The 24,620-nt window shown below is 56.4% G+C and overlaps 1 protein-coding gene across 2 annotated transcripts in view; it reads left to right on the top strand.

The window, feature by feature from the left end:
• The window catches only part of PC (pyruvate carboxylase), an 89,512-nt gene that overhangs the window by 49,245 nt on the left and 15,647 nt on the right, over nucleotides 1-24,620 (top strand). For both annotated transcript variants that reach the window (XM_029915408.1, XM_029915409.1), the window contains exons 2-9: nucleotides 17,935-18,070; nucleotides 18,194-18,378; nucleotides 18,592-18,757; nucleotides 18,870-19,015; nucleotides 19,173-19,290; nucleotides 19,801-19,952; nucleotides 21,124-21,242; nucleotides 23,642-23,804. In XM_029915408.1, the coding sequence (XP_029771268.1) occupies nucleotides 17,935-18,070; nucleotides 18,194-18,378; nucleotides 18,592-18,757; nucleotides 18,870-19,015; nucleotides 19,173-19,290; nucleotides 19,801-19,952; nucleotides 21,124-21,242; nucleotides 23,642-23,804 (1,185 nt within the window). The remainder of the gene's footprint in view (nucleotides 1-17,934; nucleotides 18,071-18,193; nucleotides 18,379-18,591; nucleotides 18,758-18,869; nucleotides 19,016-19,172; nucleotides 19,291-19,800; nucleotides 19,953-21,123; nucleotides 21,243-23,641; nucleotides 23,805-24,620) is intronic.

Here is a 24,620-nt window from a genome sequence, read left to right on the forward strand (position 1 = left end):
GCACAAGGGATCTGAATAGACTTTTCTCCAAAGAAGATAGGCAGGTGGCCCATGAAAATATGCTCAGCATCATTAGCCATTAGGGAACTGTAAGTCAAAACGATGAGATGCTACTCCATACCCCCTAGAATGGCAAATCAAAAAGACATAATAACAAGGGCTAGTGAGGATGTGGAGGACTTGGGAGGCTATGAAATGGAGCAACTTGTGGAAAACCACCTGGCGGTTAAACATAGAGGTAACCGTGTGAGCCCAAGAGAGACGAAAATACGTGTAACCAAAAACGTGTGCACAAATGTTCACAGCAGCATTGTTCATAACAGCCAAAAGGTAGAAGCAACCCAAATGTCCATCAACTAATGAGTGGATAAATAAAATGTGCTCCACCTAAGCCATGGGATGCTACTTGGCAATGAAAAGAAATGTACTGGCGCCTGCTGCAACATGGTGGACCTTATGCTGAGTGAAAGAAAGCTAGTCAAAAACGACCTTATTATTCCTTTTATAGGAAATGTCCAGAATAGGCAAATCCATAGAGACAGAGTTAGGTTAGTGATGGTCGAGAGGCTGGGGGAGCTGGGAGTTGGTGGGGGTGGGATTTGAACATGTTCTGTAGTTGTGGTGATGGCTGCGCAACTCCGTGTACTAAGAGCCACTGAATTGTACTTCAGTGTGTGAACTGCATGGTGTGTGATCATTTATCTCAATAAACCTGTTTAATGCCCCCCCCAGCCCCCGCCCAAGGACCTGGTCCCCTGTAGGCTAAGTCTGTGACTTAGGAACCTCTCTTACCTGTTTTGTAATGGCTGGTGCTGGGCAGAGGTACCAGCTGCCACTGACCCCCAACCTCTTTATCTGAGTTCCAGAGCATGGAAAGACTCCCTTGAAAGTTTAATTCTAACCCAGTTGCATTTTGGTTCAGTTAAACAGTTCTGGTGCCCTACTGTGAACCAGGCACCAAACAAACTGGGTTTCCTGAAACACAGGGGCTCTGGGTGTGGACGGGTTCCGTGATTGTTGAGCTGGCTATTCCCGGCGCGTCTTCCTGGGTGGATTTTTCCCATCAGTGAAATGAGAGTCGATCCCCGGGGATTGTAGTGTGATTTAGGCGAACTAGAAGGGGTCTGGCATAGAAAAGGAATGTCCTTCTGCAGAGCTGCTGGAGCACGTGCAGAGACAAGTGACACCTGACCACAGAGAACTTGAGGTCCAGCGTCCACCAGCATGGGCTAACCAGTGCTCAGTGAGAAGCAGCAGGAAGGGAACACCAGACCTCCTCCTGACTCAGGGGTGCTGGTGGGGAACCAGGGACCCCTCCCTGGGAGGGGCCTTGAGAGTGGGAGGATGTCACATGTTGTATTTACTTTGTATTTTGAATAATCAGTTACATTTTGTAAAGTCAGAAGGGTAAATGGTGAAAGATAAACCTTTTCCTCACCTCTCTTCCCCAGAGGCACCTGCCACTGGGAATTCTAGGATATTCTACCAGCATCTGAGCAAATGTGCATCTCTATAGGAAAACTGCTGTCTGTGGGGCAGGTTTGACGTCTTCCCCTGCTTGTGCATAAGAACAGGTGGCTCAGGCTAAGGAGTCATTCATACCACCTCTGTGCCTCGCACACACGTCCAGCCATGGGTCCCACCAGTAGGAATGCTGGCTCTGCTTCCTTTCAGGTCCCTTGGAGGGAGGGGTGCCCACAGAGAGGGTCCTGCAGGTTCTTGCCTGCCCCAGCGCGCCCTCTGCTCATGTGTGTGCTCCCCGGGGTCCCCCTGCCGCCTCTCGCTGCAGCTCATGCCTCCCTTGGGGGCCTGTCCATGGCCTTGCTTGGGTGGAGCTCCTCCATAGTAACTTCCTGAGAAGGAGGGCCAAGCGCCAGGGAGGGTCCGGCGTGGCAGCCCCTGCCTCTATTTTAGCTTCATAGGAGTCCAGATGGATAAGGAGTTCCGGATTGGAAAAGGATATCATTTTTCCTTTGCAGTTTTGAAGGATGGCTTTGTACTTTACTGGCCTCGCGAGTTGCTGTTGAGAAATCCAAAACCTTGCTGAAGGCTGATTCTGCGTCCTTTTTCCTTTTCCCCCTTTTCTGAAAGTTCCCAGGACCTAAAGTTTCACGAGCTGCCTTGTGTGGGTCTGGGTTCGTCCATCTTGTTGGCTCTCGGTGTGTCCTTCCGTGTGGAGTTAGCCTCCTGTGCAGGGGGGGTCCTTGAAGTCTTTGATTTACCACCCCCCCTTTGTTTTTATCTGTCCTCTTCTTCTGAGACTCTTGTCGCTTGGCTTCTGGAGCGCTTGGTCTGGCCCTCTTCGCTCTTGGGCCTATTTTCCATTTCTTTTTCGGCTTCCGTTTCTAGGAGGTCTCCTGTACCTTGCCTTCTGTTGATTTGTTTGTTCATTTCTCCCATCGTATTTTTAATTTCCAAGAACTCTTTTTGCTGTCTGAATGATTCTTTGACAATATGTGTGTAGTCTGTTGCTTTGCTGGTGTGATCTTATTTCTCTGAGGATATTATGGGTGTCTGTCTTTTTTCTTTTCCTCCCAGTTGCTTTTTTCTGCTACTTTCCTTTAATCTCTCCATTTGAAGGGCTCTGTCCTTGGTCGCCCCGGGACCTTTGGTCGCCTGCTTATGATTGTTGACAGGGGCTAAAAGCTGTCTGCGCAGTAGCTGACGCGTGGGCCATGTGTTGGAGGAACCTCAGTGTCAGTATCCTGAGGTTTTCCCTCTTGATCTGGGTCACATCTCCAAGGAGGGGAGGGGCCGGCTGCTGTGTTAGGAGCAGAGTGGGGTAAGGGGACAGGATGCGTGGGCTTACTTACCCTTCCTCCACCATTTTTGACAAGGTGCCCAGGCCCCCGACTACGCCTCACATCCTCTGGTCTAGACCCTGGGCTTTACCCTCTCCAGAGAGTAAACCTTCTTCAGAACAGGGTGGGGGCGGGGGGCGGGGGCAGTCCCTAGCTGTGGGAGGAGCAGTTCAGCCCCAGGGCCTGGGGACCTGGAGCCTTGGTTCCCTGGTCTTTTGTGGATTCTGTGGAAGAAACTGGCGGGCTGCACGTGCACCCTCTCCACTCCCAGATAGAGGCCTTCATGGCAGATACCGTGAGTGTGGTCTCCTCTCCTGGTCTCTCTGTCCTTGGGGCTTTAGAGCCTTAAGAACAACAACAAAAAACTCCTCACTCTAAGTTTTGATGGGATTTCAAGTGGAAGGAGAATTAGACACATAACCCAGCCACGAGCAGGCTTTGCACAGGTCAGCACAAGGGGAAGGGTGTTCGGGCAGGGGTGTCTCTGGGAAGGTGTGCTCCATGGGAGGAGGGGAGTGCTTGGATTCTTTGGGAACCAGGAGGAGGCAGTTGGGCTGGAGTTATAAGATTCAGGAGGCTGAGGACTGATGGGCAGTCTGGCTGGAAAAGGCAGGTTGCACTGATGCTCAGAGACGGCCTGCGGGAAAGAGAGCTTACCCATGGGCGGGGGGGTGGGACGGGGTGTTAGGAGCGGAGTGAAATGATGCGTGTATTTGGGGAGGCTGTCACTAGTATATAACCCGGATCGGTAGCTAGAGCTGACCAAGGGTAATGGCTGGTCATGGTTAGGAGGTTTTTGTGACAGTTGAGTAAGATGAAGGGGACGACTTCGGTGGGTTCGTAGAGGTGGAAGGAAGGAGACGCGGGGCTTTAGGGAGAGTCGACAGGCCTCCTTGACCAGATGGTGGGTGAAGGAGAGGGAAGAGCTGAGGAAGACCCCCCGCTGAAGCCCTAGTTCCTGGGGGGAAGGAAGACAGGAAGAGGTGTTGGCTTGGGGAGCAGGACGCGCGTGGGGAGGGAGGGGGTGAGTTGTGTTACAGAAGAGCCATCTGATGTGCACGGGCAGCAGCTTCTATTCTACACCCTCACACTCCAGCCTCTGTTGGTTAAGAAAGGGGGCGGGGGAGGAAAGGCATCAAGGAGGCGCACAAAGAAATCGGTCAAAACAAAAGCATAATTTTCATGTTGTCAAATGAGATTATCGAAATAGTCTTTATTTTGATGTTCTCACAGGTTAATTGGTGTTGTGGAATGGCTTCTGAACTTCCTTTTTTTTAATTTTAATTTTTTTAAGCTTACTTATTTTGCGAGAGAGCAAGCACGGGAGAGGCAAAGAGAGAAGGGGGAGAGAAAATCCCAAGCAGGCTCCGCACCGTCCGCACAGAGACCCAGGCGGTGCTCAGTCTTACAGACCGTGAGATCATGACCTGGGCAGGAACCAGGAGTCGGTTGCTTAACTGACTGAGGCACCCAGGTGCCCTGGCTTCTGAATTTCCTTAAGACATGGAGACGGTGCTGAATTCATTTCTTCCCTAGCTCGCTCTCGTGTGTTAGCTGAATTAAGCACTTGTACAAATGGCTTTTACAAATGGAACAGAGGCCTCTTTGGGTTCTGGAGCCAAAAGGGAAAGTGGAGAAGGGGCGTCATTCACTCAGCCACCCCCGGCCTGTCTCTGCATCAAGGTGCCATCGTTGGGCCATCTTTGCTCTTTCAGCGGTGGCTCTGGGAGGCGAGGCGAGGGCCCTGGTCATCAAGGTTGCCAATTTCTGCGGTAGACAGCCCACTCTGGCTGATTGTAGGCTCCCAGTGCTGTGGCCCGAGCACGGAGCTGGACAGAAGCAGAGTCCGGGAGCCAGTGGGCGCGAGCAGGAGCGAGCCGCATCCCCTGGGTGGGGCTCATGGTGGGTCCTGGAGGACATGATGTGACTGGGCAGGCAGACCCCCTTTCTTAGGTTGTCTTGTTCTAAGGGGCTGTCTGCGTTCAGGCATGCTGCAGAGTGTCGTCTCCACAAACAGACTGCTTCACAAAGCAGCCCCAGCCCCGACTGGGCTCGGCTGTGCTCTGCTCTGCCGTCGCGACCCCTCCCTCGCCACCTCTGTCCATCAGAAGCAGACCCAGCTTCTGATACCGGAAGCCGACAGTTGTGATGAAGGCTGTTTATGTGCCGGGCACTGCTCGGAGACTTCCCAGCTTTGCTCATTTGATCGTTGTAACCACCCTCTGTGCCACTGCCGCCACTACGGTAAGAACTTGACGGCCAGGAGCCAGCGACTTGCCTGAGTCAGTGGGCTTGGTGGAGCCCTGATCTGACTCCATGCCGTTGGACCCCTCGGATCTTAAAGTGTTATCCCTGCCCTTTGCTGCCAGCGTCTTAGAACTCTGCTCATTTTTCTTTCCTCCAAAGACCCATTCGGGCCCTCAGCACTGCTGGCTCGTTGGGGTGAAATACAGATAAAATACAGGATGCCCAGTGAAATTTAAGTTTCGGACAAACAACAAATGATTTTGTAGTATGCCCCAAATATTGCATGAAATACACTTGCACTTTGAAAAAAATCTGAAAATCAGATTTTAACCAAACAGCCGCCCTCGGCTCGTTCCCTGTTGGTTGGGATCAGACTCGGGAGTGCGGGAGGGGACTGCAGTTCTCATCTTGCTGCTTCCTGGTTCTCTGGCCAGGCTGTGCTGAGGGCCCCAGGACTCTGATCCCCAGAACCCTGTAACGTAAAACATACTTAATATCGAAACTCCAAACATGCTTAACTTTTGCTGTTTTTCCTTTGAAGAAAGAACATTAAGACAGCGTTTTGTAGGAGCGTGCCAAAGTACAGGTAGGAAACGGCTTTGCTTCCCCTTTTTCCGAAGACAGATGGTCATAGAAGTTCAGGAAGTCTCGTCCAGTCAGGGTAACATTTTGCGCTGCCAAAAGTCACGTGACTCGAACCAACTCATTCAGAAAACTGAGTTCTTTTAAAATTCCCAGTGGAAATGCGGCTGTTTTGTCTAATCTGTATCTTTGGCCGCTCCGACTGGCCAGGCGTTTTTCTTAAAGTTGCGTATCGCTCGTCTGTGGCGCCTCTTGGTTCTTGGAGCAGCTGCTCTCACAAGGAGCTTGGGTGTGAATGGGGAGCCCACTGTCTGCAGTCCTCCTGGGCTGCCGCTTTTCCTGTGTGCCTCCCGGAATGTGGCGTCTGGGCTCCCCAGCCTGGAGAGCCACAGTGCAAGAGCCACTGTCACTTCAGGCCTGGGCTGGGTCAGTGGGTGACCCTGGGTCCCGACCGGCTGCATATGATAACTACCTCTGGCATGTTTCCCTGGGGACCGTCCCAGCAAGTGGAGGCCAGTCTTTCACCTGCACCACGGAGCCCCTCCCCGGGCTTGCTTGTCTCTCACTGCCCACCCCACTTCCTCACTCTCTCCTGTTCCTAGAGCTTGCTAACTACTCTGTCCTGTGGGCAGATGCTTGCCACGTCTATGAAAGAGAGTGGATTCATATCGAATATGCATAAAGACTTATTACAGCTCAGTAGGAAGACAAACAGCCCAGCAGGAAAAGGGGCAAATGATATGAACAGGCAACTCACAAAAGAAAAGGCCTAAAATATGTCAATAATCTTGAGAAAATATCCAACTTTCCTAATAATCAGGGAAGTGATTTTCTACCCATGAGATTGACAGAAATAAAAGTCTGACAGTAGAAGACGTGGTAGAGATGTGGGGAAATAGAAATTCTGTCGAGCTTCTGGCAGCTCCATGAATTATTGGAACAACTGCTTTGGAGAACTATTTGGCAGTATTGATGTCTAGAATGTGCCCACAGTCTGAGGCAGGCGTTCCAATTCTAGGTGTAGGCACTGGAGAAATTTCTGCACGTTTTATACATGGGTTCAGGGTTATTCATTTTTAACATTTTAAGTGCCATTATTATGGCTGTTTTCAAACATACAGAAAAAGGAGCAAATAGTCCAGTGAATTTCATGTACCTGTCCCCCAGTTTTAATAGTGATCCATTTGTCAATCTATACATCACGGTTTTTTCATAGCTAAAATTTGGAGACCACCTCTGTGTCCCTCATTTGGGCATGGATAAGCTGTGGTACATGTACTATCATGCAGCCATTAAAATTAATCAGCTAGATCTACTTGTACCAGGGTGGAAAGATTCCAAGTACGTTTGATGAAAAAAGTTAAAAAATGACAGTGTATCATTTACGGAAAAAATTAAAACATAAGTATATGGTCTGGGCACACATGTATCTAATCAGTGTAAGATCCACAAAAGGGGAGCACCCCTGGCTTGCAGCCCCTGGGGGTCAGGGGAGGAAGAAAGAGGTGGGGGGCCGTATTGGAAGAACCTTGAAGGAAACGGCGGCAATTCACAGTGTGTGCTTTTCCTCTTACTAAATTTCACTGTAATTTTATCAAAACGGTATGGGTGGAGACACTTGGGAAAGTCAAATGGTGTCATCAGTCCTCTCAAAACCCCTTAGTCCCCTGTCCAACCTGCCCTCCCGGATTGTCTCCCCAGAGACAAACCCTGTACTCCTAGCTGCTTACACCCTGTTTGCACAGAGCGTTTGACTCTGGGCTGGGCTGGGCTTTTGCTGTGGATGAGCCAGCTGGCTTTTACCACCTGCCCAGCCCCCCATGTGTACCCGTTTTCCCGTCTCCACCCCCAGCAGGTTAGGTGATCATTTTTGTTTAAGTACACTTTTAACTTTTACATTATTAAAAATCAAGTAAATATTCACACTGGCGAACCTCAGGTGTATACGTAATAACATAGTCTTGTGGAACTTGTCAGTTTCCTGGAGTTACTATTTACCTTATTTTTCATCCCTAACTTGTAAATTGCCATCTGCTTGCCATTCTTTCAGGGACTGGAGGCAACGTAACGCGTTTTTTTGTTTACTTAACCCTCCCCTTTCCTGCCCTCTCCTGGACACCTCCCCCCTCCCTCCACCCTGTGGTTTTCTAGGCTTCTGTCACCAGAACTCCCCTCACCTCCTTCCATGCCGGCTCTACGGTTCTTCATCCTGTTTATTTACTTCCTTGTCTTGTTAGTGCCCCTCACCCAGGAGTTTCCCCGGCACAGGGCTCTTGGCAGTGAACTTGCCTTGGCTGGACGTGCCTGAAAAAGCCTTTATTTTGCCCCCACACTTGATTGGTAGTCTAACTGAGTGGAGCATTCTAGGTTGGAGGACATCTTCCCTCAAAAGTAGGTTCAGGCCCAGTGTCCCTGTTGAAGACTATTACGTGACCTTCTCGTTCTCCTTTTCCAAAGCGTCGTAGCTTGAGTGATGGCGCCCAAAGATCTCTGGGTCCTCATCCCTGGATCCTGTAAGTGGCACTGTATAAGGAAAAAGGTGAAGCAGTGAAGACCCTTGACATGAGGTGATCCCAGATTCTCCAGGGACCCTGAATGCCATCACACGTGTCCTCAGGAGAGAGAGGCAAGGGGCTGCGCGTGGCAGGGAAGACCAATTTACCACATAGGCAGAGGCTGGAGGGATGTGGCCACAATAGAGGCATTCAGCAGGCGCCTCAAGGTGGGATCCCCCCCCCCCCACGCCTCTGGGGGAACACGGTCCTGCCAGCACCTTGATTTGGGCCCATGAAGCTGATGCTGAACTTCTCTGGCCTCCCAAACGGAAAGGGAATACAGTTTTGTTGCTTTAAGCCACCAAGGCTGTGGTGATTTGTGACGGTCTGGCCAGCCCATTCAGGCAGGGAGCTAGCTGGTCGAGCCCTCCCAGTCCCTTTGCCAGCTGTGACTTGCGGTGTCGCACTGGCATCTCAGAGTGCCCTTGCTACCGCCACTGAAATGCACGTCCCCAGCCCTAGGACTGCCATGTGCCGGTCTTCCTGTTATGCTTTCTGGGCGATGTCCTCGACTGTCTTTGCCTTCTATTTATTATAGTTAAAAATGTCTGCAACTCTATTTTTAATTTCCTAGAGCTCTTTCTCATTGCCTTTAAAATAGCTGCCGCCTCTCAATGCGATAGCTTCTCTCCTCAGAGATTAATTATAGTTTTTTCTTCTAACTATCTGCTCTCCATATTACCAGAGTTCCCTGTTTTTTATTCTCCCGTTGTCTTGGTGAATTTGGGGCGATCCCCTCTCAAATAGCTGGGGATCTTGGCTGTCCATTCATGCTGAAGACAGAGTTGGATAGGAGTCGGAAAACCTGAGCACAGTGGGGCTCGAGGCTGCCAGATGTGAAGGGGAGACTGAGGCAGCCGCTTCCGTGGTGCCCGCTAAGTGCTGATTGCTGCGGCTTGGCCCTGGGCTGACGGTCTCCTAGAGAGGGGTCCTCACTGCGTGGCTACCCTTCCCCAGTTCCCTGGGCTCTGTCTGCCCTCCTGTGCCCCCCGGGTGGAGCCTCTGCAGGCCCGGGTGGCCAGGAGCAGTGCCCTCCGGCTTGCCTGGGTCTCCCTGGGGCTCCAGACCCGTGTCCTAGGGGTGCAGGGAACCGTTGTGGGTGGGGGCTGGTTGGGAAGACTCAGGGCTTGACCACAGGGGACTCGGGACCACATGGCCCTCACAGAGGCCACAAGTCTTGCTCACCAGTCTTTCCCTCCAGCTGCTTCTATGTTCTTTATTTTGGCATCACCGCCCTTCATCCCCCTTTTAAAACAGGAGCCAAGAGTCCTCCTCCCTGCAGCCACCACCCCTCATCTGGAAGGTGCTGGCCGTCCTACCGGCCCCACATTTCTTCACTCGGTTCTCATGAGCTCTTGCCTACTAGAGCATCTTCCTCATTGGTTTGCTACCTTCTAGCCTTTCCTCCTCAAATCCGACTTCCTCACAATGACCAGAGTGGTCCCTCGACATTGTAGGTCTCTTTCCCGTCTGGTTTCTTCGGTGGTGTGTCCTGACCATGGGAATACAGTCCATGCCCCTTGCTGTGCACGGGAGCCCCTGACTGGTGTCAGAGCCTGCGGGTCTGCCCTTGGTCTCTCCTGAGCACCTTCACCCTGGCCTCTGGCCTCAGTGGACATCCACTAGGCTGGTGGTTCCTTTGCATCGGCTCGAGCTGCCCCATGCCTGGACCACCCCACCCCCTCCTCCTCGTCCTGGAAGCTTCGGCCCTGGTGTCCCTCCCGAGGTCTCCCTGCTCCCTGCTCGTGCTGGCACGGCTCACTGCTCGTGTTTGCTGCCTCCCACTCGGCCCTCTCTGGTGGGGGCGCCGATCACGATCCCACATAGCTCCGTGCTCCGAGGACCCCGCTGCAGCCTGTGGTAGGATAAGCAAGTGAGAGAAGGGGTACCTTTTTAACAACTGTGTTCCCCTGTCCTTCGTTTTAGGGTCTCTAGAGGTGGGGGAATCTGGGTCTGTTAGTTTCTGAGGGTGGTTGTAGCAAAGTCCCCAAAACTTATAACAAAGATTTAGCTCAATGTTCTGGAGACCAGAAGTTCAAAATCAAAGTATTGGCAGGGCCATCTTTTCTCTGAAAACTGCAGGGGAGAAACTTTCCTTTTGTTCTAGCTTCTGGTACTTTCCAGCTATCCTTGTAGATGTGTCTTTCTGGACCCATGGCCATCTTCTCCCTGTGTGTCTTCACATGATCTTCCCTCAGTGTCCAAATTTCCCCTTTTTATAAGGGCACCGGGCATATTGTATTTGAGCCGACCCTGGGGACCTCATTTTCGCTGATTACCTCCATAAAGACCCTATTTCTAACTAAGGTCATGTTCTGAGGTGCCGCGGGTTGGGGCTTCCATAGATCTCCTTGGAGAACACTGTTCAGCCCATACACTGGCATCTACTTTCCTGCTGCCTTAGGACTGGGGTGAACTGGGTGAGCAAGGAGGGAGGAGGTCCTGTGTGACTCCCAAGCTGGAGTAGTGTCCTGTGAAGGAGTCAGGGGCTTCCTGGAGCACCTGCCTGGAGCATCTGCCTTCTCTGTCCTGGTGCCCATGTCCCTGAAGAGCCGCTATCCAGCCACTGCCCAGAGTGGAGGCTTTAGTGCTGGTCACCTTGCCCAGCCCTCCTGGTTCCCACCTTTTGCTGACCTTGCCCTTCTAACTAAATGTCCTTGTCAACACTTGGGGCTCTAATCTGTGTGTAAGGGGCACTTGTATGTCCCACTGACTTGTGTGTGCCGATCCTAGGAGGGACCAGGCCTTATTAATCTTTGTCTCGGCATTCCAAAATGTTTCTGGAAGCCTTAGTGACCCGTTCATTCATTTGTTCATTCATTCCCGAGACCTTTCATCTCGGTGTCAGGAACAGTCCGGAGTGCTCGGGAAACAGTGGAGGACAAAAGCCCAAAGATTCTGTCCCCAAGGTCCTCAGGGTGTCTCGTGAGATGGGTGAACAAATCGTTACATTAAGTGCTCCTTGCCAAGGATAGATATGGTCACATACACCCTCCCTAGACAGGACAGTGAGGTGTGGCAAGAACGATGACAGATCTTTCCCAGGGTGGATATTAGGCTCGCCGAAGAGGTTGGGGGTCCGGGAATGCCTTTCTGAGTGAGTCTAAAGCATGTGGAGAAATCAGGGCAAGTGACCTGATGTTCTGGTACCTGGGCAAGCAGGTCGGCAGTAGCCCTCCTTTTGCACCAGGGGGCAGTGTTCAACCTGCAAGTCTCCCTGCCCTTGAACGAGGCTGGGACAGGGCAGCCACTGCATTGCCAGCTGGCCCCCTCATCATCCCTTTCCTTCCCTGCTGCTGCTCTGCAAGCCCAGACCCCTTGCTTGTCGCCTCTGAGCCTGTCCCGTCCCTCTGCTCACACATCCCAGCAGCTCACACAGCGCCATTTGTCCCAGCGTGTCTGTCCCGCCCTCCCCCCTCCGCCTGCTGCCTTAAGTCAAGGGCTGGGGGGTTTGTGGAGGGAGCCCTGTCGGCTGGCTCTGAACCACGAAGCCCTCTCAGGGTAGGAGGCGGCCCTGCGGCCCCAGGCCACACGCTGTTTTCGCTCCTGTCTCTGTCTTTGGTATTCTCGCTCTCCTTTCTTCTTCATCTATCACCTTCACTGTCTTCCTGTCCTCCCTTCAGCTCCCCCTACCCAGACATCTCGGCCCTAGTCAGGCCTCTCTTGGGCGCTTTGATACCAGCTGCTGCTGCCTGCAAAGTCCGGCGGAGTCCTTTCCTTTCATCTGTCCCTGTTGGCTGCCAGCCCTGGGGCCCCGTTGGACACGTTGAGGACAGGACAGAGCTGCTTGGAGAGAAAGCTCCCCAAGAGCGGCCCCATCCCTCAGAGGCCCACTTCTGCCACGGCTGGAGTCACTGCCAAGAACTCCTTCCTTCTGGCGTTGACCTGCTTTTGCTGGCACAGCCAAGGCGAGCTGGGGAGCCGGGAAGGAGCCCGATGAGGGTGCTGGTGCCGGGAGGGTCGGGGCGATAGATGTATGGGGTCTTGCTAGTTAATCTGGAGATTCCTGAGGCCTGTTTCTGAGCCACTGTCCCTTCTTCTCACCCTCTCTGGCTGCCCTCCTCCACACCTCTGACCTGGGTGTGCTGAGGGGCTCGGGGACTGGGGGAGGGCAGTCCAGACTGCGGGCTTCTAAAAAAAGTGCCACCAGCCAGGTCCCCCCGAAGTAGGCCCATGGCTTTCCCTTCCGATGTGCCTCCTGCCCGCCACTGTCCTCTGAGACTGCGGGAGGCGCTGTGTGAAGAACAGTAGTGTTTAGGGTGGAGATAGTATGGATCCTTGAAGGAACTTTCCAGGGCCTGACACTTGGCCGCAGCCCCCGTGCAGGTGGCTGCCTTCCCCTGATCCGGTGAGGCTCCTCTGGCTCGGAGCGCCCACACCCTGAGCACAGTGCCCATTCTGTCTGGACCAAAATTTGGACAATGATGGCCTGACACCAGAATTTCGTGCTGCTCGTGGTTGCAAGCGGCAGCCTGGGAGATGTAGTTTTGGTCGGAAGTGGTGGTACATTTTGATCATTTATCGGACTCCGTGAAGCTTCCCTAGCTTATCAGGAACTCATGATTGCTGGCGCTGTTAGCCTGCTCTCAGGACGGAGGTGGGGGGAGCGCAGAGCCCACTGGCCGCCCTGCTGGAAGTTCAGGCCAGTGACACAGTTTTTATCAGGAGTCAGCTTTTTGGTTCCAAGTGCCTGTCACACTGTGCTTCTGATAAAGGCCACAGCTTACTCCGTTCATTGGTGATGACACCAGGTGCCCTGAGAGATCAGGGCTCCTGCTCTGGAGGGCAGCCTGCTGAGTGGCCTGGGGTGTGACTTAATCCCTCTGCCTGGTTCCTTATCTACCAGGGAGCCATAAGGCTGCTATCACATGAGTTACCGCTTGCAGGACATCCCACGTGGAGCCCTGTCGCTGGTGAAGAGTAGAGGCTCCGCCGGGTGTGCTGGTCCCCATGCGTCCCCACCGGCCTGCACGGGCCTGGCACTAGGTTGAGCGTGGTGGGTGCTGGGGTCGTAGGAGCAAAGTGGGCAGGTTCTTGACACCGGGCAGGAGGTGGGGTGCAGACCTTCGCCCTACCTCCTTCCCCGGGTTGTTGTGGGCACCTTCGTGCCTTGGTTATTAGCACTATCTTCTGGAAGGAGGCTGCTGAGCCCATCGATCAATATGATCAGCGTTGGAGGAGGAGGAGGAACGCGGAGTCCTGCAGAAAGGCAGCGGGGCGAGCGCAGGTGCCGCAGACACTTCCTGCCTCGCTGAGCCTCACGCTTGCCTGCAAGGCGTTGTTGACAAGTCCCAAGTGAGAGTCAAGCCGTCTTATTCCCTGTCTCTACTGCACAACCCGGGGCCAAGGAAAGAGATCTGTCAGCTGGCATTTGCAAGAAAAAGCAAACAGCCCTCTCTGGGACTGTCAGCTCTCTGGAGAGGAAACCGGGGCGAGCGATCTTCGGGTGGTGGCGGTCGCTGTCCTGCTCACCGCCTCCTTCCCCATCACTGAGGAGACTTTTGCTCATGAGCATCAGCAGCGCGAAGCAAGGCTCGCCGTGTCCTGGTAACATCTGAGCGGCCCAGCGAGGCTGTCCTGTCCGGGGCTTGCCAAAGGGTTCCCAGTGTGTCAGGGAGGGTCTGCCTATGTGACACCACGAGGGCTTTCTGAGTCGACACCCTTGGAATTTTTAAGGGAGATTCTCAAACTGCCGATGACCTTGAGGATTTCTTGGTTACCATCCACCAACCCAAGAACCCGTGGTGGGAGCCTGGCTCCAGCGCCTCCCCACTCACCCATGACCCGCACTTTTGCACCTTTGCCTGTTCTCTGCCAACTGTGAGGGTGACAGAGATGCCGCCTGGAATGGTGCCTGAGGGAAGGTGGCATGCTGGAGGCTGTTTTGGGGAAAGTGCCCATGTGAGGAGAGGCTGGCACTCAGGTCACTTGGCGATGCCAGGGCTTGATCTCTGGGCAGGGGGCCCCAGGTCATGCCGGAGGCAGCCCCTCTGGGAGGGCTGCAGGAAGGGGGTTAGTGCCTGGTGGCCTTCCCACGGCACTCTGCTCCCTCCCCAGGGGCTCTGCCTCTATGGTGGGCGGGTCTTACCTCGGTGCCCCCAGCCACACAGCTTCCCGTCCCCCACTCCCCCACCGCCCTGCTGAGCACCAGGGAGGAGTGGGAATCTGCCCGCTCAGTGCCTCCCTTTGGCCGGTCCCAGAGCCCTCAGACTCAGCATCCCCAGAGAGGACTCGACACATGCATGGCCCAGAAATGTCCTGCTTCCCAGGCTCTGCGAGGCAGCCCACCTCTGCCCTGCAGTTTTCCCCAGCCATAGCTGATTCTGGAAAGGCCTCAGGAAGCACCAGGCAGCTGACCTTGCACCCCCTGGCCCCCAGGGGTCAGGTTGGAGAGTGGGATTTGACTAGGGGAGAGGCTGGGTGCTGAGTTAGCCAAGTTCTAAGAAGGGTAGAGATGTTCTGGGAATGAGGTGACTTTTTTTTTAAAGTTTATTTATTTTGAGAGAGAGCACGAATGAGGGAGCGGCAGAGAGAGAGGGAGAGAGAGAGGATCTCAAGCAGGCCCCTGGCTGCCAGCACAGAGCCCGATGTGGGGCTTGTACTCACAAAATCGTGAGATCATGATTTGGGCTGAAACCAAGAGTCGGACGCTTAACCAACTGAGCCACCCAGGCGCCCCATGAGGTGACATATTTTTGTTCATCCCTGTGTCCTCCTGTCCCAAGCCTGCCAAGGGGTGGCAGGGGAGTGGTGGAGTGGTGTGTGACTCAGCTGTGAATGGAGCTGCAGGGCTGTGTCTAGGCTCTGAGGGGCAGCAGGACCGGTGCCCTCCGGCGTCTGCCAGAGCACCTCCTGCTGGCCTCTCCAGACCTGCTCCGCCTGCTCGCCAGTGCTTTGCGCCTTTAACCTCAAGTGGCAGCAGGTCCTAAGTCATTCACGGCTGCCCACGGCTGTCCACGGCTGCCCACGGCTGTCCACGGCTGTCCACGGCTGCCCACGGCTGTCCGCTCTCCCTCTGCTGGCTGGTGTCCCGCCTCAGATCATCTCCCTTGCACTCTCTCCTGGTCCCAGGGGGTCAAGGGAGCAGCCTCGAGGCTGTGAATTACCTGCTGCCTGCGTGACCCAACCTCCCTGCCTGCCTCTGGCTCGGGCCCCGTGAGTGTCCCTTTCCCTGATTTCAGTCTCAGCCACCACCTAGACTTTCTGGGCAGAAGCAGCCTTGGGCACCTGACTGGTGCAGTGAGTGCTGGGGCCGGGCGCCCCAGGGTCGTGGGCCTGGTGCTGGGGGGGCGGGTAGGCAGGAGCATGGGTTGTGCGGGGCTGCACGAGACGGTGCCTTCTTGTTCCCATGCTCTTTTGGGAGGAAAGCATGGGGGGAAGATGGTGATACTGGTCCAGCATTTCCCGCCGGGCTCAGTGATCCCCAGGACGACCCTTCGAGGTTGGGAGTGGGGGTGCCCAGTTTCACAGATGAGGAGATGAGGCCTCCATTGTCCAAATCTCACAGCTTGGGGGATCCCTGTAAGGGGGCGCAGCGGCTGGACGAGGCTGCTGTGTACTCCTTTTCCCCAGTGCTCTGGCTTCAGCAAGAAGTCCCCGGCCTTTCCTCTCCTGCACCCCAGGGCCTGGCTCCCGCCCAGAGCCCGGCCCTGCATGTGCAAAGCCGTACTGCCAGGGAAGGCCCGGCGGCAGCGTCCACACACATTCTCCCGTCTGAGGCAGGGCCCCCGAGGCCTGCGTGGGTGTTTCGGGCTCCCTGGTTCCTCACGCTGAGCTGGGAGGCGCTTGGCACCCACCCCCTCCCTAGCTTCCAGGGATCCCTTTCTGGATCCCTGGCAAAGGGAGTGGGCAGTGTGGAGGGGCATTTACACACAGGCGGTGGGCAACTGCCTAAAGCGGTAGGAGCAGAGCCACCCACGGGGAGAAAAGATTGGGCCTCCCTGGAAGCGTCTGGAGGCTTGTGAATGTTGGTGGCAGTGTCACCTGCTGTGAGGCTGTCCCATGGGGACAGGTGAGGAAGACTCAGAGCTGGCTCTTCTGTGAGGAAGGGGAGGAGCCGCCCCCCCCCCCAGACAGTGGGGACCCAGCCTCTTCACTGCCACACTGCCAGGCTGGTTCACAGGGTGTAAGCGGAGTCCTTCGTCGCCCCCAGGTGCGCTATGTAGCTTTTTTCCTGCAGAGATCTTCCGGTCTCTCCTGGATGTCTCCACCGCACCTCTAAGTGTAAATAACATCCCTGGTGGAGAAGTGTAGACTGTACGGAGAAGCACAAGGAAGGAAAAAAACCCAGCACTGCGCCAATTCTAGAACATAGGAGTGAGTGACGTGCTGACAGAACTCCTTCCAGTTATTTTCCTTGCCTTAAAAAAAAAAAGCTTCATGAAATCGTATTTTTACCTCTTAAATTTTTGTGGCCTTACATTCTGTCATAAGCATTTCCCACATCATCAGAGTTGTGCAAACACTTGTTTTTAATGGTTACATAATGTCTGTTTGTATAGATTCTTTCTGTTGCATCTGTAAGTGGTTTCTAATTATCTGCTGTAAATAATGCTGTGTTGAACATCTTTCTCTATCCAGTGTGGTTCCCATTTTAGAATATTTTCTTGGGTCGCATTCCTAGAATGGTAACAACTGGGCCAAGGGGCATAAATATTTCATAGGCTCTTGATAGGATTTCCAGGGCACTTTCCAGAGAGCTGCCCCGATCTCCAGACCTCACCTGCGGGCCTGTCCCCCGTAGGCCTCACCAGCACTGAACCGTATTGTTGCATGATGCTGTTGCTAATCTGCTGGGCAAAGTGCCACCTCATTGTCCTCTTCTGCCTGTGCTGATTTCTCCCGAGGTGAAATGGCTAAGGGTTTATAACCACGTCTGCTTACTGCTCCGTTGCCGGGCTTGTCCGAAAGGAACGTGTTGCCTCTCTGTGGCTTTCCCCTGTGTGGTGTTTTGGGCTTTCTACAGGGCCTCGTCCCAGCTGCAGCTTTGCCTGTGGCTGTGAGCAGAGCAGGCATTCGGTGCCCAGGACGAGGCGAGATTTGTACCTCGTGCCTCCTCTCTGGCGTGTGTGCCGTCGGCAGCTGGGCAGCGGGTTCTCGAGCTTTCCTCCCGGAGGGTGGTTATCTGATGCAGGTCTCAGAGGACCCGGCTGCAGGTGGATCTGGGAGGGGAGATAGCACGGCGGCAGCTGAACGTCACTGCGCTTTGAGTGGCCTCTGTCGAAGAGGAGGTTTCTGCCACCGTTTGGATGCGTCCTCGCTTCTGGAGTCCGAGCAGAGGCTTGGCTTCCCGAGACAGCCCTGGCGCAGGGGGCTCCCGGGAAGATCCGCCATCACCCTCATTGTCTGGCCAGGCGGGGCCCTGATGGGAGGACGTGGGGGTCAGCATCGTGTGGGGCGGCTCTCACGCCCGGGCTGCTGGCCCCACAGGGGGCCCTGAATGGGACTCTGACAGCATGCACAGAGAGGGTACACTGGTCCTCTGGCTGGCCTCCAGGATTGCTTTGAGAGCTTGAAGTGTTGTGAAAATTGCCAGGCCACCAGGTTGGGCCAGGTTCTCTCTGGGCTTGACTTCATGCCCTTCCCCACAGCCGTCAGTCCCCCAGGGAGTGTTGGGCTTGGCGGGGAACTGAGGAGGGAGAGGGTGCTGGCTTTTGTGTGGGGCTGCTGAGAGGCCAGGGCGGGACCCTCACTTTTCCTGGGGGGACCCGCTGTGCTGAGGCTGCTCCAACCCGGCCTTTGACTTACAGATGCTGAAGTTCCGAATCATCCGTGGGGGCTTGAGGCTCCTGGGTATCCGCCGAGCCTCCACTGTCCCTGCTGCCTCCCCACATGCCCGGCGCCTGGAGTATAAGCCCATCAAGAAAGTCATGGTGGCCAACAGAGGTGCCTAGCCCAGCCTTCGCGTCCCTCTTCTGCCCTTGCCCCGTGCACCAGCCCCTACCCCGCCCCTGCTTCTGTAAGGACCCAGGAATCTAACGTCTTGGCCTGTTGCCCCCTCCCTCCAAGGTGAGATTGCCATCCGTGTGTTCCGGGCCTGCACGGAGCTGGGCATCCGCACCGTGGCTATCTACTCGGAGCAGGACACGGGCCAGATGCACCGGCAGAAAGCAGATGAAGCCTACCTCATCGGCCGCGGCCTTGCCCCAGTGCAGGCCTATCTGCACATCCCAGACATCATCAAGGTGGCCAAGGTGAGCCGCTGGGCCTGGGCCCTGTGCCTTCCCCATGCCGGGCCCAGGCCCTGAGCCAGCCCCCAGGAAGTGCTGTGAGTAGGTGAATGGGTGGGTGAATGAATGAATGGAATGAGTGAGGTGGGGGCAGAAACGGGAGCCACAGGGTTTGGTCTGGGCCTGCGAGAAGGAATTTGAGAGATGCCACCTTCCTCTGATTCCTCCTGTCCCCAGGAAAACAATGTGGATGCGGTGCACCCTGGCTACGGGTTCCTGTCGGAGCGCGCGGACTTTGCCCAAGCCTGCCAGGATGCCGGGGTTCGGTTCATTGGGCCGAGCCCTGAGGTGGTCCGAAAGATGGGAGATAAGGTGGAGGCCCGGGCCATCGCCATCAGCGCAGGTGCACATGACGGGCGAGCCACCGGGGGCCACGCAGCTCCTCAAAGGGGGTTGTCCGAGGAGGGGGCCGGCGGGTCTCGGCAGAGAGGACCCACATGCCTGTCTCCCAACAGGTGTCCCCGTGGTCCCCGGCACAGACGCCCCCATCACCTCCCTGCACGAGGCCCATGAGTTCTCCAACACCTACGGCTTCCCCATTATCTTCAAGGCCGCCTATGGGGGCGGGGGGCGTGGCATGAGGGTCGTGCACAGCTATGAGGTGAGCAGACGTGGGGGGCGGGCTTGGAGCAGAGCCGGGCGCCCGGCCGTGAGGCCACCCACAGAGCAGATCCTGGGCTTCTGAGAAGGGGGTGGTCCTGCAGAGGGTGAGACCGAGCTCCGGGCCCCATGTCTGCTCGGCTTGCCTGCCCTCGCAGGAGCTGGAGGAAAACTACAACCGGGCCTACTCGGAGGCTCTGGCCGCCTTCGGTAACGGGGCGCTGTTCGTGGAGAAGTTCATCGAGAAGCCGCGCCACATTGAGGTGCAGATCCTGGGTGAGTGGGCGCGTTCGCGGGGCGCAGCATGGGGCCGGACTGGGGCAGGCCTGATCTTTCCCGGCTCAGGACAGCTGTCCCTCGGGAAGACGCTCCCCGTGGAAAGTGGACCAGTCAGGGCCCAGGCCTTGGCGGTGGGGGGGGGGGTCCCCTCCTGGCTGCCCCCTCCTGCTGGGAGCAGGTATCGATTGGCCCCACTATTAGTTGTATGGGGGTCAGGGGGTATTCAGGAAGCATTTATTTATTTTTATTTTTTTAAGTTTTTAATTTATTTTTGAGAGAGACAGCGCGAGCAGGGGAGGGGCAGAGAGAGAGGGAGACACTGAACCCGAAGCAGGCTCCAGGCTCCGAGCTGTCAGCACAGAGCCTGACGCGGGGCTCAAACCCACGAACCATGAGATCATGACCTGAGCCGAAGTCCGACGCTCAACCCACTGAGCCCCCCAGGCGCCCCTGCAGGAGGTGTTTAGATCCCGGGAGAAGCTGAGGCCAGTTCCCCTTCCTCCCCAGGAGACCAGTACGGGAACATTTTGCATCTCTACGAGCGAGACTGCTCCATCCAGCGGCGGCACCAGAAAGTGGTGGAGATTGCCCCGGCCGCCCACCTGGACCCCCAGCTCCGGGCCAGGCTCACCAGTGACTCTGTCAAGCTTGCTAAGCAGGTGAGAAGGAGCCTGCTCCTATAGGCTCCCTCTGAGCAGCTACTGGCTCCAGAGTGAGTTCCAGAGAGAGGGAGGGAGGGAGGGAGGTGGGAGGACCGGCTTGGAGGAGAAAGGGCTGACATAGGGTCCTCGGGGTCGTCCCTGTGTGAGAGCAGAGGCGCCGGGCCCAGAGGCCAAGCCTGGAGTCCAGAAAGGCTGAGAAGAGAGGCCACTGGCCACACCCTCTGCACAGATCGAACTTCTGCGTGGCACTAATTAACCCCTGGAACAAGAGGCGTGAGATCCAGAGGTTTCTATGATTAAGAAACATTAAGGCATATCTTCCATTCATTCTTGACTGTCCCCTAATCACATTTATTGCCACCCATTTAATGCTCAGATTCTCCCGCCAGTCTTTGCACTACTGGGTCATGGAGAGGGCTCCCCCCAGCAATGCATCAGTGCTGGCTCCCCGGGAGAGCACCCACCGGGGCGGGGGTCCTGCTCACTGCTGTTCTGGGCCCTCCCCCTCTCAGAGCCCAGGCTTTCTGCCCCCACTTCCGCCCCCCCTTCCCAGGGCCACATGCAAGCATCTTCTCAGACCTGCCGTCCCCTGCCCCCAGGCCGGCCTTGGTCCTGCTCTTCTTCCGGAGCGGTGCTCCCTCAGACCTCGCAGGAGGCAGATGACATGGTTCAGGCCATGTGTCATTCTCTAATAGATTTGAGGGGACTGACTGAAGTCTACCTTGTGCGGGGAGGACCAGAGAGAGACTGGAATGAGGGTTGAATTTTGCATTACAATCATCCCTGTTGGTCGTCTCAGGTGGCCTCTCCTTGGGTTGTGGCCAGAGGTGGCAAGAGTGGAGCACAGGGGACTTTCTGAAACCGCCCCCAGGAGTGAGAAGGCCCTGCAGAGGCTGGGCTGTGCGTGGTGGGCCTGGCCTGTTGGCCGGGGAGAGGGCATCTGGGGCCGGGGGTGGCTTCTGACGTCCCATCCCAGACCAGCTGGGCGCAGCCGGCAGAGGCTTGGCGGAGTCCTGGGGAGACATCTAGGCAGGGGTCCGGGCCCTGGGGGCTCTTGGGGCGGGGTTTGCCTCAGTCTGTTCTTTCGGAACTGGCCTAGTGGCTGTGTCTGAGCCGTGGTGGCCGCGGGCCCCTGTCGGTCCCCCCTGCTGACGCAGCCGCCCTGCAGGTGGGCTACGAGAACGCGGGCACCGTGGAGTTCCTGGTGGACAAGCACGGCAAACACTACTTCATCGAGGTCAACTCCCGCCTGCAGGTGGAGCACACGGTCACCGAGGAGATCACCGAGTGAGTGGGGCCTGGGGGGCCGCGGCTCCGGAAACGTGGCGGCTTCTGGGTTTCCTGCAAGATCCATGGCTGGCGGCTGGGGAGCTCAGCTCCTGGTCAACTGTGGAGAGAGCAGATCACGATCTAGGCACTTACTCTTTCCAGAAGTTATTGTTAGGAAGCAGTGTAGGCTGGGGCACCTGGGCGGCCCTGTCAGTTAAGCATCTGACTTTGGCTTGGGTCATCATCTCCCAGTTTGTGAGTTCGAGCCCTGCATCAGGCCCTTTGCTGTCAGCTCAGAGCCTGCTTTGAATCCTCTGTCTCCCACTGTCTCTGCCCCTTCTCCACTCACTCTCTCAAAAATAAACATTAAGGGGAAAAAAGCATTGCATGCTTGTCATAAAAATTGAGGAGCAAATAAATAAAAGATCAAGAGCCCCGCCCTCAGAAGTGGCATGTGAGGGGCTCAGGCTGCGGGTAGGCCCGAGGGGGCTCTGACTGTCCGGGGTTTCGGATGAGGAGCCAGAGACTCAGGTCAAGAGAGCGGCCAGCCCAGCAGGCATTGCCTGTGCCCGCACTAAATCTTGCGGTTTCGTTTCATTATGTATTTTCCCATATAGATAGTTGGACACAACTGAGATGTTTTGTGTAGAATTTCTACTGTACTTTTATTTTTATTAAAAATTTTTTTTTCTTTTGAGAGAGAGAGGGTGTGTGATCAGGAGAGGGACAGAGAGAGACAGGGAGAGAGAGAATCCCAGTGCAGAGCCTGACATGGGGTTCGATCCCACAAACTGTACCGCCCCGCCGGCTGGGGCAGGGGACTGGACAAGTGATGCCCCAACGTGGGGCTGACTGAGGGAACACGACATGACCCAAGCCGAAGTAGAGTCGGACGGACTCAACCAACTGAGCCACCCAGGCGCCCCTATTCTACTTTTAAAATTAGTAGTAGTTGAAGGCATCCTCCAAGTCCGTATCTTTCCAATACTTGAGATGTGTGTGTATCACAATGTGTGTACGTAGCGCTCTGTTACTAGACAGGTTGTCTCTGGGTTTTGCGGCTCATACGGGTAGTCAGCTGACGTCTTTGCACCTAAATCTTCCCCCGCCCGCCCGCCCGAAGAGGTCTGAGGGTAGACGTCTTCAGAGCGGGTGCCTGAGCGAGGCCTGTCAGCCTTCCAGATTGCGTGACTCTATTCCCACAAGCGATGAGTATGGACATTTAAAAAACCATCCACTGTATGAACAATTCAGTTGTTTCAAGATCCATATTTTGAGCTGCGCAAGTGTCCGGCACTGGCTTCCGGCCGCTCCTTCTCACCCTGGGGCTTTCCCGACAGTTTGTTGCTTCCCTGACCTCTGCCCCCACCCCTGAGATGGAGGATGCCATGGGGGGGCCTGCCTTTGCCCAGCAGGGGCTCGGAGGCCCCCCGCCGCCTCGCTCCCTTGAGGTAAAGCCTGAGGCGAGGTGGACGCTCCGGCTTCGGGTTCTGGCTCCGTGAGACCTCGCCCGGTGGTGCCACTAAAGCTTTCTCGTCAGCCCTGAGCCTGTGACGAGCCTGCGGGTAGCGGGTTTGTGTCCCACACAGAGCCGGGCCAGCTCCTTCCAGGTACCCGGCCGCCTAGAGCCGCCGCCCAGCGGCGTGGTGGGGGCCAGGCCTAGAGAGAGCGCGCCGCGCAAGTCCCCGCGTGTGGCCGTGGCGGCGCGTGGCAGCAGCGGCCTAGCAGGAAACACAGAACCGCAAGGGAAGCCTGCCGGTGCCGTCTCCAGCCCGTCCTTGCCACGGGCCTCAGCGGCAGTGACTTTCAAACCTCGAGTTGGGGTTTGTCTTAAACAGCTGTTCCACTTGGATTTGTTGGTGTCCTTAGGAGCATGGCAGTCAGTGAGGCTGGGCTTATCAAACCCTGCACATTTGGGAGAGTTGTATACACTAACGTCGTCTACGAGGCGGGTCTGGAGCTGAGCCTGCTGCAACACGGGTCCCCGGAGGGCGGTGTCCCCCCGCCCCCCCCCCACTGCAGCCCCTGCCCGGGTGGTCTCTCAGCGGCTCCAGCAAGCAGGGCCCGCACAGCCCTGTTCTCTCGCAAACTGCCCCCCACCTTCAACACAGTTCTGCTCTCGGGACACGTCTGAGGCTTCAAATCCAGCTTGATCCCGGGAGGGTTTGGGGGGGAAGGCAGGAGGACAGAGACCCCAGAGGAAGAGGGCGGAGTGTGGGGAGGGGTCATTGGCAGTGAGCACCTGATCTTACCGCTCACTCTGCTCCTTGTTCAGCGTCCCCGCCCCCGGGGGGACAGCGGCAGAGGCTGCCCTGGCTGCTGAAGGGGTGGCACAGGGAGGGGTGGGCCCAGTGTGGGGACCCCCCTCCTCGTCTATCCCGTGCCTCACGCTCCCCTCCTCCCTGCCCCCGCTGCAGTGTGGACCTGGTCCACGCCCAGATCCACGTGGCTGAGGGCCGGAGCCTGCCTGACCTGGGCCTGCGGCAGGAGAACATCCGCATCAACGGCTGTGCCATCCAGTGCCGGGTCACCACCGAGGACCCCGCACGCAGCTTCCAGCCGGACACTGGCCGCATCGAGGTACGCCAGCGCCCAGTGGAGCACGCCTGGTCTCGGTCTGGGCGGGAGGCCCCCCACTTGGCTGGCTCAGGTCACAGGGGCACCAGGTGCTGTGGGAGAGTAAGGGAGCGCGTTGTTGGGGGGGGGACTGTCATGAGTGCAGACTAAGGGGCCAGTGAGTGAACAGGGAGCAGACGGGCCGTGTGGAGTCAAATGTAGCATTCCCAGAAACGAAGCCCAGGCCCCCTTGACTTTGGCTTCCTGAAAAAGCGGTGGCCTCTGTCCTGACTTCGGTCTGAGGGAGTGTGATTGGCAGGACAGGACCCCGGGGGTTACTGCAAAAGGTCAGGGCCCAGATGTCCCAGTGGTGGGGACAGGCTGAGGAAGGGGCCCGTTAAGGATGGTTGAGGGCGTCGGGGGAGGGTTCAGGGCAGGGAGGAGGTAGGCTCGGACTGCGAGGGGCTGAGTGGGCAGACGGGCGGCCCCGCCGCACCTCCTCTCTTTTCTCAGCACAGACAGCCCTCCCTTCCCGCCCCTCCCCCCCCACCTCTGGGCCCGCCTGGGGCAGGAGCCCCCTGAGCTGCTGGGGGCCGTTCCCAGGCCTCTCTCTCTCACACGGGCTAAGAATACTTCTGGAGCCTGCGCGTCGGCAGCGCTGCCGCCAGCTCTGCTGCTCTGCTGCCTCCCCATCTGGTCTGAGCCTCCGAGAAAGCAGGACACGTGCGGGGAGGCAGGTCCCGCTCCAGGGCCCACAGACAAGGGCAGGATGAGTGAGCTGCGTCCTGGAAGCCAATGACGGGGGGGGGGGGGGGGGGGGGGGGGGGGGGGGGGGGGGGG

The sequence above is a fragment of the Suricata suricatta genome, chromosome 11, assembly GCF_006229205.1.
Source record: "Suricata suricatta isolate VVHF042 chromosome 11, meerkat_22Aug2017_6uvM2_HiC, whole genome shotgun sequence".
NCBI classification, from domain to species: domain Eukaryota; kingdom Metazoa; phylum Chordata; class Mammalia; order Carnivora; family Herpestidae; genus Suricata; species Suricata suricatta.